The 19,462-nt window shown below is 41.9% G+C and overlaps 2 protein-coding genes across 3 annotated transcripts in view; both read right to left on the bottom strand.

Annotated features, from left to right (window-relative positions):
* Positions 1–8,846, bottom strand: part of LOC106571245 (rab-like protein 6) — a 31,489-nt gene extending 22,643 nt beyond the window's left edge. The window contains exons 1-6 of one of the 2 annotated variants that reach the window (XM_082956557.1): positions 8,690–8,846; positions 7,044–7,293; positions 6,784–6,936; positions 5,752–5,886; positions 5,213–5,259; positions 3,297–3,353 (exon numbers count right to left, since the gene is read on the bottom strand). In XM_082956557.1, coding sequence (XP_082812683.1) covers positions 3,297–3,353; positions 5,213–5,259; positions 5,752–5,886; positions 6,784–6,913 — 369 coding nt within the window. In that variant the 5' untranslated portion in view covers positions 6,914–6,936; positions 7,044–7,293; positions 8,690–8,846. Of the gene's footprint in view, positions 1–3,296; positions 3,354–5,211; positions 5,260–5,751; positions 5,887–6,783; positions 7,294–8,689 lie in introns of both variants that reach the window. The other variant, XM_014144058.3, reaches the window with a different exon arrangement.
* A 281-nt stretch (positions 8,847–9,127) lies between these two features.
* On the bottom strand, positions 9,128–15,777 carry aldh7a1 (aldehyde dehydrogenase 7 family, member A1). Its single transcript, NM_001139783.1, has 18 exons — positions 15,578–15,777; positions 14,499–14,552; positions 14,020–14,085; positions 13,839–13,919; positions 13,489–13,612; positions 12,968–13,100; positions 12,671–12,715; positions 12,361–12,438; positions 12,113–12,210; positions 11,954–11,995; positions 11,645–11,739; positions 11,423–11,507; positions 11,181–11,287; positions 10,690–10,806; positions 10,407–10,504; positions 10,058–10,131; positions 9,906–9,981; positions 9,128–9,602 (listed from the first exon to the last, which is right to left on the bottom strand). Exons 1-18 carry the CDS (start codon positions 15,770–15,772, stop codon positions 9,548–9,550), a joined length of 1,623 nt encoding a protein of 540 aa, NP_001133255.1. The 5' UTR covers positions 15,773–15,777; the 3' UTR covers positions 9,128–9,547.
* Positions 15,778–19,462: the final 3,685 nt, after the last annotated feature.

Below are 19,462 nucleotides of genomic sequence, written 5' to 3'. Positions count from 1 at the left end.
AGAGGAGAAAACCATCCTCCATTAGGCCTTCATTCATTGATATTCAGAGCTATGTACAGCGCATTCGGAAAGTATTCAGACCCCTTGACTTTTTCCACATTTTGTTAAGTTACAGCCGTATTCAAAAATTAGATCTAATCAATCTACACACAATACCTCATAATGACAAGCAAAAACAGGTTTTCCAAATTTTTGCAAATTTATAAAAATAAAAAAAGGAAATACACGTTTACCTAAGTATTCAGTAGACCCTTTACTCAGTACTTTGTTGAAGCACCTTTGCCAGCGATACCAGGCTTGAGTCTTCTTGGGTATGACGCTACAAGCTTGGCACACCTGTACTTGGGGAGTTTCTCCCATTCTTGTCTGCAGATCCTCTCAAGCTCTGTTTGGTTGGATGGGGAGCGTCACTACCCAGCTATATTCAGGTCTCTCCAGAGATGTTCGATCTGGTTCAAGTCCGAGCTCTGGCTGGGACACTCAAGGACATTCAGAGACCTCTCCCGAAGCCACTCCTGTGTTGTCTTGGCTGTGTGCTTAGGGTCGTTGTCCTATTGGAAGGTGAACCTTCGCCCCAGCCTGAGGTCCTGAGCGCTCTGGAGAAGGTTTTCATCAAGGATCTCTCTGTACCTTGCTCTGTTCATCTTTCCCTCGATCCTGACAAGTCAGTTTCCGCTGCTGAAAACATCCCTACAGCATAATGCTGTCACCACCATGCTTCATCGTAGGGATGGTGCCAGGTTTCCTCCAGACATGACGCTTGGTATTCAGGCCAAAGAGTTCAATCTTGGTTTCATCAGACCAGAGGCTCTTGTTTCTCATGGTCTGAGAGTCCTTTAGGTGCCTTTTGGCAAACTCCTGCTGGTGCTGCTGGTGAGTCTCTGATCCACCTCTACGTAGACGACACCATTCTGTATACTTCTGGCCCTTCTTTGGACACTGTGTTAACAACCCTCCAAACAGGCTTCAATGCCATACAACTCTCCTTCCGTGGCCTCCAACTGCTCTTAAATACAAGTAAAACTAAATGCATGCTCATCAACCGATCGATGCCTGCACCTGCCCGCCCGTCCAGCATCACTACTCTGGACGGTTCTGACTTAGAATATGTGGACAACTACAAATACCTAGGTGTCTGGTTAGAGTGTAAGCTCTCCTTCCAGACTCACATCAAACATCTCCAATCCAAAGTTAAATCTAGAATTGGCTTCCTATTTCGCAACAAAGCATCCTTCACTCATGCTGCCAAACATACCTCGTAAAACTGACCATCCTACCGATCCTCGACTTCGGCGATGTCGTTTACAAAACAGCCTCCAATACCCTACTCAATAAACTGGATGCAGTCTATCACAGTGCCATCCGTTTTGTCACCAAAGCCCCATATACTACCCACCACTGCGACCTGTATGCTCTCGTTGGCTGGCCCTCACTTCATACTTGTCGCCAAACCCACTGGCTCCAGGTCATCTACAAGACCCTGCTAGGTAAAGTCCCCACTTATCTCCGCTCACTGGTCACCATAGCAGCACCCACCCATAGCACGCGCTCCAGCAGGTATCTCTACTTGCACATCTACCATTCCAGTGTTTAATTGCTATATTGTAATTACTTCGCCACCATGGCCTATTTATTGCCTTAACTTACCTCATTTGCACTCACTGTATATAGACTTTGTTTTCTTTTGTTTTACTGTATTATTGACTGTATGTTTTGTTTACTCCATGTGTAACTCTGTGTTGTTGTATGTGTCGAACTGCTTTGCTTTATCTTGGCCAGGTCACAATTGTAAATGAGAACTTGTTCTCAACTTGCCTACCTGGTTAAATAAAGGTGAAATAAAAAAATAAAAAATGTAACTCCAAGCGGGCTGTCATGTGCCTTTTACTGAGGAGTGGCTTCCGTCTGGCCACTCTACCATAAAGGTCTGATTGGTTGAGTGCTGAAGGATGATTGTCCTTCTGGAGGGTTCTCCCATCTCCACAGAGGAACTCTGGAGCTCTGACAGAGTGACCATCAGGTTCTTGGTCACCTCCCTGACCAAGGCCTTTCTCCCCCGATTGCGCAGTTTGGCCCGGGCGGCCAGCTCTAAGAAGAGTCTTGGTGGTTCCAAACTCCTTCCATTTAAGAATGATGGGGGCCACTTTGTTCTTGGGGACCTTCAATGCTGCAGAAATTTGGTACCCTTCCCCAGATCTGTGCCTCGACACAATCCTGTTTCGGAGCTCTACGGACAATTCCTTCAACCTCATGGCTTGGTTTTTGCTCTGACATGCACTGTCAACTGTGTGAACTTACATAGACAGGTGTGTGCCTTTCCAAATCATGTCCAATCAATTGAATTTATTACAGGTGGACTCCAATCAAATTGTAGAAACATCTGGAAATAGGTGTATCCTGGAAACAGGATGCTCCAGAGCTCAATTTTGAGTCTCATAGGAAAGGGTCTGAATACTTATGTAAATAAAGTACTTCTAAAAATAGGGCATTTCTAAAAACCTATTTTCGCTTTGTCATTATGGGGTATTGTGTGTAGATTGATGAGGAAAAACATTAATTTAATCAATTTTAGAATAAGGCTGTAACTTAACAAAATGTGGAAAAATCAAGGGTTCTGAATACTTTCCAAATGCACTGTGTGTGTGTGTGTGTGTGTGTGTGTGTGTGTGTGTGTGTGTGTGTGTGTGTATGTATATATATATATATATATATATATATATATATATATATATCTATAAATAAAGGCCTATATATGATTTATGAAATATAATTTATATCCAACTCATTTACATGGAAGGTTGATACTAAAATGGTTATATAAAAACGATCCTCAAACCAACAGAATCTTGAAGTCCTTTCTTGTCATTGCAATTACTTAAATATATCATATAACTAATTATAAACTGTGTGGTTCGAGCCCTGAATGCTGATTGGCTGACAGCCGTGGTATATCGGACCGTATATTACAAGTATGACAAAACATAAATTTATACTGCTCTACTTACGTTGGTAACAAGTTTATAAAAGCAGTAAGGCACCTCGGGGGTTTGTGGTATATGGCCAATATACCACGGCTAAGGGCTGTATCCAGGCACTCCGCATTGCGTCACTCTTAAGAACAGCCCTTAGCTGTGGTATATTGGACATATTACACAGTTGACATGGCTAAGGAGACTTCAAGCTCTGTTATGAGCGCTGTTCAAAGCAGGGGGATTCTCTTTAGGTTGTATTTTAAAAGACAAGGAAAGAAATGAAGGTCATTTGTTATTGATGATTAACAATGATATGGCACTTACCTCCTGGGGTTCATTCTCCGTTTTCAGCATTTCTCCTCGCTTCTTGCCTTTCCCTGCAGTGGTTGGGAAAGCAGGAGATTACAATTAGCGAGGCAGAAAAGCAATTAAGGAGAGGCACTTAACCGTGGTTTCACACAGAGGACGTATAGCATACCAAAATGCGTAAGAGGAAAGACAGCACACACTTAAAGTAGCAGTGGGTAACTATGCTAAAATATTTAGGCTTATGTGCAAATCAATTCCATGTGTCTAACATATTGATCATTTATCAATATGGGTATTTGCTCAACCGCAACGCATATAGGCAAGCAAGTTATATTTTTCTCCAGGTTTATTGTGATCCAGAGAAACTTAAAATAGTTTCTTAATGTTTTACATTCAGCTGACATTCTGTTTGGCAGAAAGAGGCTGTCCCACCCGAATCATAAAGTCTATTTATAGTGTGCTGCGTTTCTGTATTTATATACAGACTTCACAAAGTGAATGTCCATGTAATTGGGCAATAAAGTATATCGTATTGTATCGTATTTATAATCAAGATGAAAGAAAAGCAGGTCACGGTTTCAAAATGGCACCTAACATATTCAGCTCTCCACTGTGTTCACTACCTGTCATTTAAGGAGGAGAAATGTCAAAACAAAGGCATTCATCTACCTGCAGCGTTATTTCAATAGAATTATTATGCACACTATTCCAACAACAGCCTACATTAAAGGTAAACTCAGCAACATGACATCATACACAGCGGGGTGTCTTCCTGATTACATTTATCAACAACCATATCATTTAAATCTGTCAAGATTTATCTCTTCAATTGATGCCCTCCGTTGAGACAATAGCAGCAGTAATCTTGGCAGATTTGGTTGTTGTTCATTTCTGTAAGCAGGAAGTTGCCCTGCTATGTACAGTGATATTGTCATATCTCTTGGTCTAACTTCACTGTTATCACCACTATTCTACCACATAGGCCTTCTAATCTCAACCCTTCTAAGTCACTTCATGGTGCAGTCATCTTCACTTAGGCTACTTATCACCAAACCACTCAAGTTTATTTATTTATTTTTTACAATAGAACAAAACCATTGACCATGGCCACACAGCACTCCATATAAAGCCCAGAATATGTTTCCAGAAAGCACAGCACACAGGACAAGATGTCAAAGTCAGTGCAAGGGCTGATTCCTACTTGAGATACACAAGTGCAACTAAATAAATCACACATTGATATCAATAACAGATTGACATAAATGGGAGATTTCCACAGAAGTGGAAGTTTTGTTGTAGATCTCAAATTAGGACTCAGTCCTAGCTGCACAGGCAGTCTAGACTAGTTCACAATACCACAGGCTAGGCTACCTCTCACCTAAGCCCTCAGGAGGAGGCTTTTGGCCTACAGAGGCGACAGGAGGTGAAAAATGCATGAGAAAACACCAATAAGAATGGCAAAAATAAAATCAGGAAATGTTTTTTAGTTATTCAAGACAGACAGTCAGACGGACAGACAGAGGTAGAACAATATGGCAGTGTTATAGCTTAAATTATATCAGTGTATTTGTAACAGATTGACTGTCAACTAACATTCCATGGAATTCAATGTGAACAAAACCACAGATTGTACAGTTTTTTTTAGGAATAGCTCATTTTGTTGAACGTGTGTTTTATATTCAACAGGAACACTTTAGTAAGCTTTCTTTAAAGAACCGGTTGTCCAAACGTAAACGCACTTCTGCAGAGACGCAATGCTGGTAAAGGCTTTTGCTTTAACCAAACAATGCAGTAACACCAGATGAAATTAATCTTGAATGAAAATACTATTTGGCTAGAACAAAAGCCTGCACCCATTCCTACCTACCGCAGATGACATTGGTCACTTCTGCATTACAGCAAATCACATTGAGCAACACTGTAGGCTCACCTTTGTCCACCACGTCCCAAACTTCCACCTTGACAACGTCGTCTGTCGCTAGGAGGGAAAAAAACACAATCGGCAATCACTAAAATGCCTTTGATAATAATAAAACTGTAACAAGTCTGGCAATTCTGAATCAACAGTTTGGGAAAATTTGACTACAGCTTGCAACATTCCTATGGTGAAAAAAACTGAAGGTTTGTTTAATCTTTCGATGTTGTTTAAAAGTCACATCTCAGTACATAGGTCTATACTACGATGCTATTCTCTCTGTGGAAGTGCTTTTGAAATGCTTGGGCAGCTGTTTTCTTCATACAAATACACATCATAGCTATTAGTACTTGATGCCATGTACAAATAACATTATAGTATACGCAATTTAGCAGCCGCTTTTATTCAAAGCGACTTACAGTCATCTGTGTATACATTTGACGTATGGGTGATGCCAGGAGTCGAACTCACTATCCTGACGTGGCAAGTGCCATGCTCCACCAACTGAGCTACAGAGGACCACTAGTGTGTGGCTCTCACACGGCATCTTCTTACTTTTATAGTTCCAGTGGATGCTGGAGACCTGGATCTCTTGTGTGGGGATGTACTCTTCCAGAAACTTCTTCCCCTGTAGTCGGTGCCATAGGGCACTCTTTCCCGTGTTCCGGTCTCCACGGATGATGATCTTCACTAAACGAGACAGAGAGAGGGGGAAAGCAGGGAGACATTTTTGTGATATTATTTAAGACCCTCATGGAGAGAATACAACAATAACAGTAATCAAGGAAGTGCTTGAGCTCTTCCTGAGGAATTTAGGCCTAGGTACGCAGACTGGAGTATGCTAACTGGGACCCTATCACACCTATTGATTTGAGCAGACAATGCTAATGCTATAGCTAAATAAACAAACCCAAATCTTGGGTGGCTAACTCTCCAGGTCCAAACACTACATTCTAGGTAGGCCTCATAAAATGTTGTTGATTTGTATTTTGGGTGAACTAACCCTTTAATGTGAAACAGCTTGTGTGCCAGTATGTTTCTGCTTTAGTAGTCAGATAAGACAATGTTGTTGAGTGCAGAAACAGTCAGGTACATAGCTTAAGTAAAACATAATATTCCTTCCAAATGAATGGCTGCAGGCATCGTGCTGCAGGTTTGGAACATGTCCATGTTATTGACATTCAAAAGACAAGGCCTAAACAAACAATACTTGTTTCGACCCCATCGAAAAATAGACCAGTAGGTAAGGTGATCAGATAACCATGATTCATTTTTAATTATCTTCTCTAATGTAGTCCTACAACACTATACTAACAGAGCTCTGTGTGAGCACAGAGTATGAAAAAGTCAAACTGTTTATAAAATGAGCTAACATGAAGTCATATGAGGACATAGCAAGCATTTTTAAGGGTTGTTCAAGTGTTTTCTTTTTCTCCTATTTATGCATTGGCCATAAAGACGAGTGTAGAACGAGTCAACAACATTATTTGGTTACGAGTTAACAGAATATAAACAGAATATGAAAGTGAGATTTCCACTGGACAATTACTTTAAGACAACATCACTTTCAAGAGCTGAATTACTTACTGTTATACTGTACTCCCTTGGCAAATCTTCTCTGTAGGCTCTGGTTCATTGACTGCAAACCAGCTGGAATGTTTTTGTTTCCTAGCTGGCCAGGCTCGGTGCCCACCAGCTTCTTAAGAGCCGAAAACATTTTGACGGTCCTCTTTGAGAACTCTGGATTGACACAAGAAGTTGTCCTTTAGTGTGTGTGTGTGTGTGTGAGTGAGTGTGAGTGTGAGTGTGAGAGTGAGAGAGAGAGTCAGTATCCTGCAGACACACACCGAAACATCAAGTGATTATTTTATACGTCCGTCAAAAATCGACAGGTAAACCAGAGTCATGATTTATGGTCTGGGATGTCTTCATTTTGCTTTCCAGTTCAGTAAATCGAGGACAGTTTGGAGGCCTCCTTCACAAGAAGCACCTGTTCTGTCAAGCAAGGTGATACTTTGTCAAACAGTCTTCAGTGGTTGAGGAAGTTGGTTGCATTCTAATAATAATGTTCATGGGAATCCATCAAGTAGATATCATCTGCAAAAGAGAGACGGAAAATTGCAGACCATTCATGGATTTTTTTACTTCACCCACATGTTCATACAGGGAGAAATAAAGCAGTACCTGGTAAGTATGCCATATCAGATGGTTTAATGAATCAAACCCATGTGGTTTACAGAGTACCACAGTATGAGTTATAATACCCATAAAACCTGGAGGTCAAACAGGGAAATGGTTCTAATTGTTTTTCCACCATTCATTTTTCCCATAAGGGATTTTAGAAACACTTTAAATAAGGGCTGTGTTTTGTGTAGGCTACTCTGGTGTGACATTTTGATAACCGTGTAAATGTCTCTAGGACAAGGAGACTTATCAATATGTACGCCTGTATTTACCCCCCAAAAATGAAATGCTAAATGTGGCTATCTTAAAGAATTACAAATGCCATGATCTGAAAGAGACTGATGAATTGAGGCAAAGGTAAGAAACTCTGGATTAACGATCTAATGTTAGCTAAATGTAGTAATCAATAAATTGGCTAAATGTATTTAAATGGACAATTCTGTGAACTGGCTTGTGCAAGTTTTAAATTGAAACAATACCTGTTAGCAAAGATGTCAGCTAGAGATGACTTGCAGGGATTTGTAGTTTTGCATGATGAGTACTTTGATACTAATGAGCATTTTCGAATCTGAGAGTGAATAGGGCAGAATATATTTTTAAGTCACCTTGTCCGAGAGAGATTCGCATGGTTATCAAAATATCACGCCAGTGTAAGCCTGCATGAAACACAGCCCTTATTTTGAGTGTTTCTAAAATCCCCTATGGGAAATATTCTTGGTGGAAAAACAATTGGAATCCTTTCCCTGTTTGACAGCTAGATGTTCTGGGTATTATGAGACCTCCACTGTGGGGCTCTATACACGTCCTAGCCCATCTGAAGTTGTCAAGTAGCTAGAAATGTTATGAATTCAGTAGAGCAGAATTAACTAATCATTTAAGAGGAATAACGACGTTTCTATTCATTCTTGCATTCACTGACTCGTTTCATCCATGGGCTACACAGCGCTTATCATTATGTGCACCCTTTCTCACACGTGTCACATCAGAGGCTGAGCTGACATCTAGACAGCTGTATAACGTTGTAAGCTAGTTAACTAGTTACCTACATTTGCAATAAAACATTCCACAAACAACCTGCCGAGTGCATACTACGACAGCCCGATTTACATTCGTGCATGTCCTGGATTTTATCCACTGGCTTCTGCAAATCTGCCTGTGTTTACTGCTACGTGTCAAGACTGCCCACGTTCATTGGTATTCAATTCTGCCGAGGCTAACATAGCTAACTAGCCTAGCTAGCCGTCACAACATAGCTATGTCACATCCTTGTCTTCTCGACCTGTGTTTTATCATGAATTCGTTAAATTACCTGACAGTCAGCCACCGACCAAACCATCCCAGCCCAATGGTTTATGCAAGAAATCAGGGAATCATTCATTTGAAAGCAATAAGAGCCATTTCCCTAGCTGGCTGCTATCCTTCATCATCATCCCGACGCCAACTGCAGAGCATCAAGAAGAGGAGTTGGATAAACCTTTATTTCAGGCTCCATGGTGCCCCTAGTGGAGCCAAGAGATATGGCGAGTACACGCTGTACAGTACTAACACTTGTTGGCAGGCATGTCACCTTTGTATTGCATTATGTAACAGATGGACCATATTAGGCTACATGCATGCACCTTTACACCCCTTAATGAATCATGTGAAATGGGAAGTGATTCAACATTTGCACACATGTGCCACACACCAATATACTGCTTGTCAAATTGTTTTGCTGTCTGCAATAAAAATCTGATAAATAAACATCTTTCCAAAACAAAAGCATGATTTATTTGTACAAAGCGCCTGGTACAGTATTAGAAAGCAGAGTTAAGTACTACAGTTAAGTGCTACAAACAAAGTGCACACAACTAGAGTGGTTAGTTCTATTTAACATCTTTACAATAGAAAAATGGGAGTATTAATTTTCCATTTCCAACCAACCCCTAGTCACACACACAAAAAAAGTAATACTTCAATTACATTCCACCACCATGACCAACCCAAAACGCACCCAGTTGCCCCACTTGGCCAAGTCCAATTAATCTTCTGATTGTAAAAGTTACTAGGACAGAAGTTTAGCATTTTGGAGAATAAACTACACAAAGTCCAAATGGTTAGTTAGTGTTTTAGTTTCCCTTGTGGATTCATCAAGGTTGACTGGGTCCTGGTTCCTTGTGTGCCCGATTCACTCAAATTTGATTCCTTGAGCTAGAGGAAGATCCTTGCTATAGTTGATAGTGCTGAAGGGGGAGAAGAACAGAATAGGAAAACTGTTAATCAAGTATCCACCCCCCCAATGCTCAATTACATAGTCTGTATTTGTTCCAACCCTTTATAAAAGGAGTATGATAACCCCAAAATACTGATGGGAGACCCAGGTAAAACCATGGTTTATAGCACAGTGAATTTGGGGCTTATGCATAAATTTACATGGCAGTGTTCCAACTGTGATAGAGGATCTGCCATAAAGATGAGATGTGGAACACACTGAAATATTCCACTGGGGTGTGATCTGGCAGAGAGCATTTATTTTATTCACTCACCATGTGGACCTTCTCATGTACTGCTTCCAAGAGTCGCTGCCTGACTCCCGTCCACCTCCTGTGTGTTTCTCCCCACCTGGAAACAAACACACATCAGCCTAACGCACACAGGAAAGTCTACAGACAGAAGGACAGACAGACAGCCAACGTACCGAACGCTCCTCCAATCTCAGCTCCGCTGGTGGGAATGTTGACGTTCACGATGCCGCAGTCCGATCCTTTAGGTCTAGAGAGGAAGAAAGCATCTTTCCAATGAATAGGCCTACCTCCACTTTCCAATGTCTACTACACCACAGACTCAGACTAGATGGTATATTGTACTGTAGAAAGAGCGTTGTGTACGGTGGTCCATCTGAGACTGAGTATTCTTGTTGTCCATCAAGTGGATCAAACCTGTTTTCAAGCTAAGACCCAGTCCTCAGCCACAACTCAAATCCCAGTAACATTCAGGAACCACGTCGCATCAGAGGGACTTCTTTATACACAACAGCCAGCTCTTACCCCAGCCAGCGGAAGACTCGGCCCATGTCCTTGGTGAAGATGCTGCTGGAGAGGCCCTGCTTGACCTCATTGTTCCAGGCAAATGCCTCCTCCTCAGTCTGAGTGGACAACAGATAAGAGTTAGTAGGGATTTGATTCCCCACCCAAATAACCAGGAATCAAAATGAGCCAGTCTAGTTTTCAACATTGCACAGGGTACAGCTTACCTGGTTGAACCAGACTGAGTGCAGTGTTACGTCTCCTTTAACCAGGCTCCTGAAACAGAAGGTAATGGATGCCCTACCTGGAACTTGAGGACGTAGAGGATGGGGACGAAGGTCTCTGTGTGAACGATGGGCGCATCATGAGCCAGCCCTGTGATGATGGTGGGCTCCACGTAGTTTCCAGGACGATCCATCACCTGGCAACCAAAACAAACTGATATTCCCACTTTTCAGGTTTTATTTGACAGCTATTGCGTACATTAGCAGATAACGGTTTGTAGTCTTATTTGTGGTTTCTACTGGGTTCCAAATTGATAATTTGTGCTAGAGCTAAAAGAGTAAAGGATTGTGTAGTGCAAGTGTCATTTTTCAACTTAAGGTGTGTCCTCTTATAATGGCATATAAACATTACTTTTATTTAAACAGGTTTTTCTCATTGAGATGTAATCCATTTTTCAAGAGAGACTGTTAGACTACATAAAGAGTATAAATAGACTTCATATGGTGTGTTCCTAACAGCCCACATCACACAGAGGTGCTCTAAGTACACAGCAGGAGCACAGTACAGTACCTTTCCTCCACACACCACAGTGCCACCCTGTTGCTTAGCCTGTTCGATGGCTGCCAGGTACTGGTCCACAGCCTGCTTGGTGTGGAGCGGGCCATACATAGTGCTCGCTGTAAGGGAAAATGGGGGCGTCTATATTAAAAACATGCACCATGTTATTCACACTTGTATTGTGGTCTCATGTTCAGCCATCTTAGTATGGAAGTTGAACAGAATTTGCTGATCCATTTTACAGAAGCACGTACGGTCCCAGGGGTCTCCAATGCGGACTTGTTTGTAGGCTTTGGCTACCCTCTCCACCACTATGTCATGGATGCTTCCGTGCAGCATCTAAAACAAAGTAATCAGTAACTTAAATGAGAAAGGGAGTGTAAAATAATTTAAACAGGGCCTTGGATTGTAGTTCAGAGTGTGACTGCAGCATTGGTCAGATGAGCATAGTGGCCTATCTGTTGCCATCTACTTACCAGCCTCCTGGTGGTGGTGCAGCGCTGTCCAGCAGTTCCCACAGAAGCAAAGACAGCAGAAGGCACCACAAGGTTCAGATCAGCATCCTCAAACACTGAAGACACACATATTGCCAACTGAGAAACATAACCGTATATAAACAATTCCTGAGAAATTAAAATGGACAAGCTATTATTTTCATAGTCGTAATTATCATACCATTCCGTGCTAGCTATTCTGAGGCAATTCATAACATGTCTGCTCATGCATGTATAACGTCCCAGTATCATGACAATAATCAACAAGCTACAGTGTCTTCACGCCCTTACCTATGATGGCGTTGTTCCCACCAAGCTCCAGCAAATTACGACCTGTACAAAAATAACACTATTAAGTAATGTTTAAAAAATAAATAAAGCAATGCGTCCCAAATGTGGTCAAGTTTGGTTGAGCTGAAAAAAAATGTGGACGATGAGGTGCCGACTCACCAAACCTCTCCTGCACCATCATGGCCACCATCTTGCCCACGTGGGTGCTGCCAGTGAATGAGACCAGGTCGACGCGCTCGTCCTTCGACATTGCTGTGCTGTGGGGTCGAAAGGAAAAGACTAGTGTAAGAAATATGTTGGACACTCCCTCTTGCCCATGCCTACACCCAATAGAATCCTTTTGTATTTCTAGGGAGTAGTGTACCAGGAGGAAGGACAGAAGACAGTCACTAGGGGAGGAGACTCACCCGATGTCAGCGCCACCGCATGTCATGGAGCAGATGGCACCAGGCAGGTTGTTTTGCTCCAACACCTCAGCCACGATTCTGTTGGAACACACACGGACACAACTGAGCACAATCGAACTCAATTCTACACGTTTCTAAACATCTGTGTGTTTCTGAAAATTGGTTTGGTGGTCTAATTGAGCCTTATTTATTTTGGAGTATGAGCAAATGTTAAATGTAGTCTACATTCTCTCTTCAACATGACAGTAACTAAAATTAGAGAATTTGCATTAACTGTTCAATCTCTGATAAAATACCCAAAAACACCTACTTGGTTACAGCTACACTGGTTAGAGGGGTGGTGGGCGCTCCTTTCCTAGAGGAAAATCAACACAAACATTTCAGAACTGGAATAGGAGCCATGTACATTGCCATAATGTGAACCTGATTCCCTTCAAACAGGTTTGAGTCCTTATAGCTTAGACTTTTGTCCCCTTGCAGAAGTTATTTGCGACATGGTGTAAACATTAAAAGACATCACCAAAATGAAACTGACAAAGAAAGACTGATACACACTATCATTTCAATGACGTATAACAGTTAACAGTGTGACCCTATAGGCGCTCACCAGAGGCAGACGTTTCCACAGATGAGGGCGATGGCGTTGTTCCAGCCGTAGACGGCCACAGGGAAGTTGAAGGCTGTGATGATGCCCACCAGACCCACAGGATTCCACATCTCGATCAGCGCGTGGCCCGGTCCTAAAGAGACATCACATTACTTCAATTTGACAAAATGTCTTTAACACCACCATTTCCTATCCCAAGATTCTCCAACATCCAACTACGGTCCTGGAAAAGTACTGGGTGTGCATGCTTGTCCTCCAGTCTTGGGCCCGTCTCCACAAAGCATCTCAGAGTGCAGATCTAGGATCAGTTTTGCCTTTTTAGATTATAATGAATAAGACTACCGGGACAGATGTTAGATATGTGGCCCTGTTCACAAGTTCAGGGTGAGCAACTGATGAGCAGGATCTGGTGTGTTCGAACAGGAATGGCACAAAAAGCCTGCACACTTTGTTTTCTTAAACCCACTACCACCCTCCGGCAAATAAGACAATATTTAATGGATTGTTAACTGCAGACTTACTTTCAGAGGGGAGAACTGGACCTCCAATCATGCGAGACAAGCCAACAGCGTAGTCACAGACGTCAACGTATTCCTGCACCTCGCCAACTCCCTCAACATAGATCTTGCCCATCTCCAGGGACACCTACAAACAGAAAACAGTTTCCCTTTTGAGCACTGTTCCATTTTGAGTACTGCATCCCTTATTAGCATGGCTCTGTCCTCTCCCCTCAAAACACCAAAGAGACAAGTTCTAGCATGGTTGTGTCAGTCTACGGAGCTACTACGAATCTCATCATCGTAGTTACGTAGCCCTTTTACTGTGTGATTGCAGCCAAGACTACAGCGGTCGCATTTGTGATAGGTCTTACCAAACTGCCCAGGACTTTGATCTTTTTCCTCAGTGCGTCACCAATCTGACGCACAATCTCTCCTCTTTTAGGGGCTGGAATCTAGATTTGAGGAGAAAATTAGATTTTTAGTGTTGGCGTGTTCAAAGCTGAAATGAAATGAGCAATGAAGACACATTCTTGGTTAAGTCACCATACTTACATCTGCCCACACCTTCCATGCGTCCCTCGATTTCTGCACAGTTTCTTCATATTCTGCCATGGTTGCCTGAACAAAGGAAACAGTATCCAGTAACTTCACTACATTAACATTTTACATTGGGGTCAGTAAGGTTCCTTTAAGAGAGACTAAAAAATAAAGTATATAAAGTAACTTTGAATCCAGGTCAGATGATTAATATTGGACTTTTGATCTTTAGGGAAGCATTATGAATATAAACCTGGTTTGGCTCGAACAAGTGAAGACAAGGCCATTCAGAAGGTTTTGGAAAATGAGATGGTCGGCCATTTTAAACAAACAAGGTTGACATTTGGGTGAGCAGAATTTAATAGAAAACCACCATTGGGGCCATGCACAATTTCTATGTTAAATTGCAAAATGGTAGCAGTGGTTGATATATATTTTTTTAAATGGTGACAGTGGTATACTCTGATAGAACTGTGAGACCTTATTGACATTACCTGGCGTACTCTGGCGATGGGCTCATTGTTGGCAGGGCAATATGACGTGATGACCTTGAAGAAAGAACACTGATCAGAACACCCCACCACAGGAGCAGGGAAATGATGACTGTATACAGTTCACAGCCTTTGAATTGGATACTTCATTGTTATCTGCAGCCACTGAGATAGCGGTGCACTTTAACACACACTGTCCACTACTTATACTTGACATTATATAGCTTACTCTTTATAGGTTAGTCTATAAAGAATACATACGAGTACAGTAAAAGCGAATGCTGTCGATGGGTTATACCATGATACTGCCTGATAATTGCATTGAGGGTTAGTGAGAGTAAATTACTAAGTTTTCAGTACAACCGAATCAAATTCAACGTTGTATGTACTATCATATCTGGCCGATGGGTGTCACTGTAGGGTAAGAAATGTGCAGTGCGCAAAAAAAAATATAAGCGATAAAAGAAAACTGTAGGAATTCAGGAAGTTTAGTTTACATTTACAGGGACTTCATAACTACCTAGTTAAGTGCAGTGACTTCATAACTACCTAGTCATGTAATAGTTTGACAGCTGTAAATCTGTCGCACGGTTTTTTTTGTTACCTGTAGAGACCATGTGCTAGCTAGGAAACGTTGTTAGCCAGCTAACGTTAGACCGCGTAAAGTAGGTTCCTGTATACAGTCTCAAGAAACTCGACGACGTGTCTAGGTAGCAAAGTAAACCAGCTACCTAGCTAACTTAGTTTGCTATGCTAACCAGGTACAGTGGAGACATATCCGCCGAAACATAGCTACTGAAATTGGTTGAATTTGATTACTAACGTTACATTGTATAACCTATCAAATGTGTCAATGAATTAAGAAGCTCAAAAGTCAAAGCAACAAACTATTCGGACAGGTTTGCGTAACATTTTGACCGGTCTCAATTGTCAAACTTGGGCTATTAGCTTAACGTACCAAGCAAAGTCTACGATGTGGCCTAGTTAGCTTGCAGGTAATGTTTTATAACCATGTCTGGATTTATATTTAGAATTCAGGACCCACATAACGTGTAGCTAGCTAATCCCCTTGCTTGTTTTACCTCTCCTTTGCCTCCCCAGTTCCCGTTGTAAACACCGTCATTATCCTCACTCAGGCCTAATTCTTTCAACCAGGCATATTTGGGCTGGTTTATCAGAAGTGTAGACATGGCTGCTGATTGTTGGTAGCTGATAGTGAGAAGTTTCTTTCGAAGGGCCCAGTGCCGTACAATGGTTAATGTGAAGCAGCGCTGCATGGTTGGATATCGGGTGCAATAAACGACGTGCTACGCAAGTTCCACTTGGGGCTTCGTGACATTCGCCAGTGATTGGTCCACGCGCTGCACCTCCTTCAGACCTAATTGGTTAGTACTATCCGGGATCCTTGGTGCGTCCCTACTCTATAAACCTTCAATCTTACCCCCAACCCAGTAGTGTAAAGTACTTAAGTAAAAATACTTCAAAGTACTACGTTTTTGGGGGTATCTGTACTTCACTTTACTAACTATATTTTTGACTACTTTTAGTTTTACTTCACTACATTCCTAAAGAAAATAATGTACTTTTTACTCTGTACATTGTCCCTGACACCCAAAAGTAGTCATTACATTTTGAATGCTTAGCAGGACAGGAAAATGGTCCAATTCACGCACTTATCAAGAGAACATCCCTGGTCAGCCCTACTGCCTCTGATTTGACTGACTCACTAAACACAAATGCTTCATTTGTAAATTATGTCTGAGTGTTGGAGCATGCCCCTAGCTATCCGTGAATAAATAACAAACAAGAAAATATTTGTGTCTGTTTTGCTTAATATTAAGACATTTGAATTGATTAATACTTTTACTTTTAATACTTAAGTATATTTTAGCAATTTATTTACTTTTGATACTTAAGTATATTTAAATCCAAATACTTTGAGACTTTTACTGGGTGACTTTCACTTCTACTTGAGTAAGTTTTCTATTAAGGTATCTTTATTTTAATTTTACTATGTATGACTAAGTATGACAATTTGGTACTTTTTCCACCACCCCCCTTACCTTAATCCTTACCGCAACCCTTGCCTTAACTATTTAACATTTCAACTTCAATGGGGGGTAAGGATGTCCCTAGGACTCTAGATTTCCAGGACCCCCCTCGCCCCTCCCTACCTATTCATGACACAAACTGTTCACACCCCACTTCTTGGTGGAGAGAACTTAGCTTATTTGCTGCAATTCTACATATTTTGTCATGGGGTGCAAAGAAAATGTTGACCGTTTGAAGCAAATTCTCTTGCAATTCTAAACATTTTGCCATGTCTAATGTCTATTCATGTGATATTTGAGTGACAAAAAAATTACAACAATATCTATGGGAGAAAAAGAAAACGAAATAAAAAAATGTGAGCTGACATGGGCTAGTTGGTCTGGACTTTTCTGACAAGTTATAAATAGTTATTTAAGGTATGCAATGACTAACATAGGAACTGATGAGGCACTAACCAATTTCAAAATGACACAATGTGCATTCTACTATCATAACTTTCAAGAGTAAGTTTAAAAGCCGGACTGAGTTCATCCAAAAACATGGCAGACATTGGATGAATATAAAATGTCAACAAAGACAGTCCAGTTCCCCGGGCGCCGAAGACGTGGATGTCGATTATGGCAGCCCCCCGCACCTCTCTGATTCAGAGGAGTTGGGTTTAATGCGGAAGACACATTTCAGTTTAATGCATTCAGTTGTACAACTGACTAGGTATCCCCCTTTCCCTTTCCAGTATGAGGATAAACAGAAACTGTTTCTCAATAGAAAACCACGATCACACTTGTAGGCGATGTCATGTTGAACCACATCACATTTTGGGGAACGTAGGCTTTACCACCCGTTTAAGTCCATTCAATTATTTTTATGCCTCTGACGTGTGGTAATGATTACAAATTGTGTAATAGCCTATAGTTTTCTTTACATGTTTTATTTCTTATTGTGATAGGCTCATGTTTTACTGGTACGCGTACCCACACCTGGTCTGTTTGGTCTGTTTCCCAAGCGTTCCAGAAGTCTCATGATGTTGCTCCTCTGGGTTTAGAAACTATGTTAATATCTTCCGCTGTGAGTGATGGGGGGGGGGAAAAGCGACAATTATTTGAATAATTAAATGGATGTTTTGTGCACAGCGGTGATGATTAAAGTGTCTTATTACGAATGTTCAAATCTGACTTCCCTATGTGGCTGTGTATGGAAATTGTCTTTCTGTTCCGGGTGTCAGTTAAGCCAGAGTACTGAAGCAGAACTGTATGAGCAGTCAAAATCGTGCTTTTAGACAAGAACCCTGGACTCTTGGTTGGAATTCAGCATTACCAGCGCCTATTTCAAAGAGCACTCAGTAAGCCCCGCCTCAGTTGGAGAGCCATGGTTCTGTGTAGCCAAGTTATGCTAATATATCAGCCTGGTCTCATAGACTAGACGTAATATAGTAAATGTAAATCCGGGACACTCAAATTGTTATATGTTCAACATTTGGTATGGTTACATTTGGACAGATGGTTACTTAAGGCAAAAATTAAAGTAGGGTGGTTAGTCGGGGTGGATGGGTGGGTGTCACTTTGTGACATCAGCTTATGTAATAAGGGCTTTAGAAATACATTTGATTGATTGATTGATTTGATTCGATTGAGTGTAAAACGAGAGGTTGCAGCCAGCCAGCTATGAGACCAGTGTATTGCAGTTAATTTTGACTTAACTACCAATGACCATGACCAAAGTATGTGGACACCTGCTCGACAAACATCTAATTCCAAAATCATGGGCATTAATATGGAGATGGTCCCCCCTTTGCAGCTATAACAGCCTCCACTCTTCTGGGAAGGCTTTCCACTAGATGTTGGAACATTGCTGTCGGGGACTTGCTTCCATTCAGCCACAAGAGCATTAGTGAGGTCGGGCGCTGATGTTGGGCGATTAGGCCTGTCTCGCAGTCGGCGTTCCAATTCATCCCAAAGGTGTTCGGTGGGGTTGAGGTCAGGGCTCTGTGCAGGCCGGTCAAGTTCTTCCACACCGATCTCAACAAACCATTTCTCTATGACCCTCGCTTTGTGCACGGAGCATTGTCATGCTGAAACAGGAAAAGGTCTGTTGGAAGCACAGAATCGTCCAGAATGTCATTGTATGCTGTAGCGTTAAGATTTCCCTTCACTGGAACTAAGGGGCCGAGCCTGAACCATGAAAAACAGCCCCAAACCATTATTCCTCCTCCACCAAACTTTACAGTTGGCACTATGCATTGGGGCAGGCAGCGTTCTCTTCGTATCCGCAAAACCCAGATTTGTCCGTCGGACTGCCAGATGGTGAAGCATGATTCATCACTCCAGAGAACGCTTTTTCATTGCTCCAGAGTCCAATGGCGACAAGCTTAACATCAACCCTGGTTCGATTCCAGGCCGTGATTGGGAGTCCCATAGGGCAGCGCACAATTGGCCCAGCGTTGTCGGGGTTTGGCCGGTGTAGGCTGTCATTGTAAATAAGAATTTGTTCTTAACTGACATGCCTAGTTAAATAAAGGTAAAAAAAATCCAGCCGACACTTGGCATTGCGCATGGTGATCTTAGGCTTATGTACGGCTGCTCGGCCATGGAAACCCATTTCATGAAGCTCCCGACAAACAGTTCTTGTGCTGACGTTGTTTCCAGAGGCAGTTAGGAACTCGGTAGTGAGTGTTGCAACCGAGGACAGATGATTTTTATGTGCTATGCGCTTCAGCACTCGGCGGTCCTGTTCTGTGAGCTTGTGTGGCCTACCACTTTGCGGCTGAGTCATTGTTGCTCCTAGACGTTTCCACTTCACAATAACAGCACTTACAGTTGACCGAGGCAGCTCTAGCAGGGCAGAAATATAAAGAACTGACTTGTTGGAAAGGTGGCATCCTATGACAGTGCCACGTTGAAAGTCACTGAAATCTTCAG

The sequence above is a fragment of the Salmo salar genome, chromosome 01 (genome assembly GCF_965601325.2).
Source record: "Salmo salar chromosome 01, fSalSal1, whole genome shotgun sequence".
NCBI classification, from domain to species: Eukaryota; Metazoa; Chordata; class Actinopteri; order Salmoniformes; family Salmonidae; genus Salmo; species Salmo salar.
This window is presented reverse-complemented; position numbering and strand designations above follow the sequence as displayed.

Excerpts from the sequence above, each read along its gene's own strand:
- aldh7a1 (NM_001139783.1), bottom strand. The coding sequence starts at position 15,772 with ATGCAGCGCTGCTTCACATTAACCATTGTACGGCACTGGGCCCTTCGA. Across the intron at positions 14,086-14,498 it reads CCATCGCCAGAGTACGCCAG|GCAACCATGGCAGAATATGA; the intron begins GTAATGTCAATA and ends TCCTTTGTTCAG. Across the intron at positions 9,982-10,057 it reads TGAGATTGGAGGAGCGTTCG|GTGGGGAGAAACACACAGGA; the intron begins GTACGTTGGCTG and ends GTTTGTTTCCAG.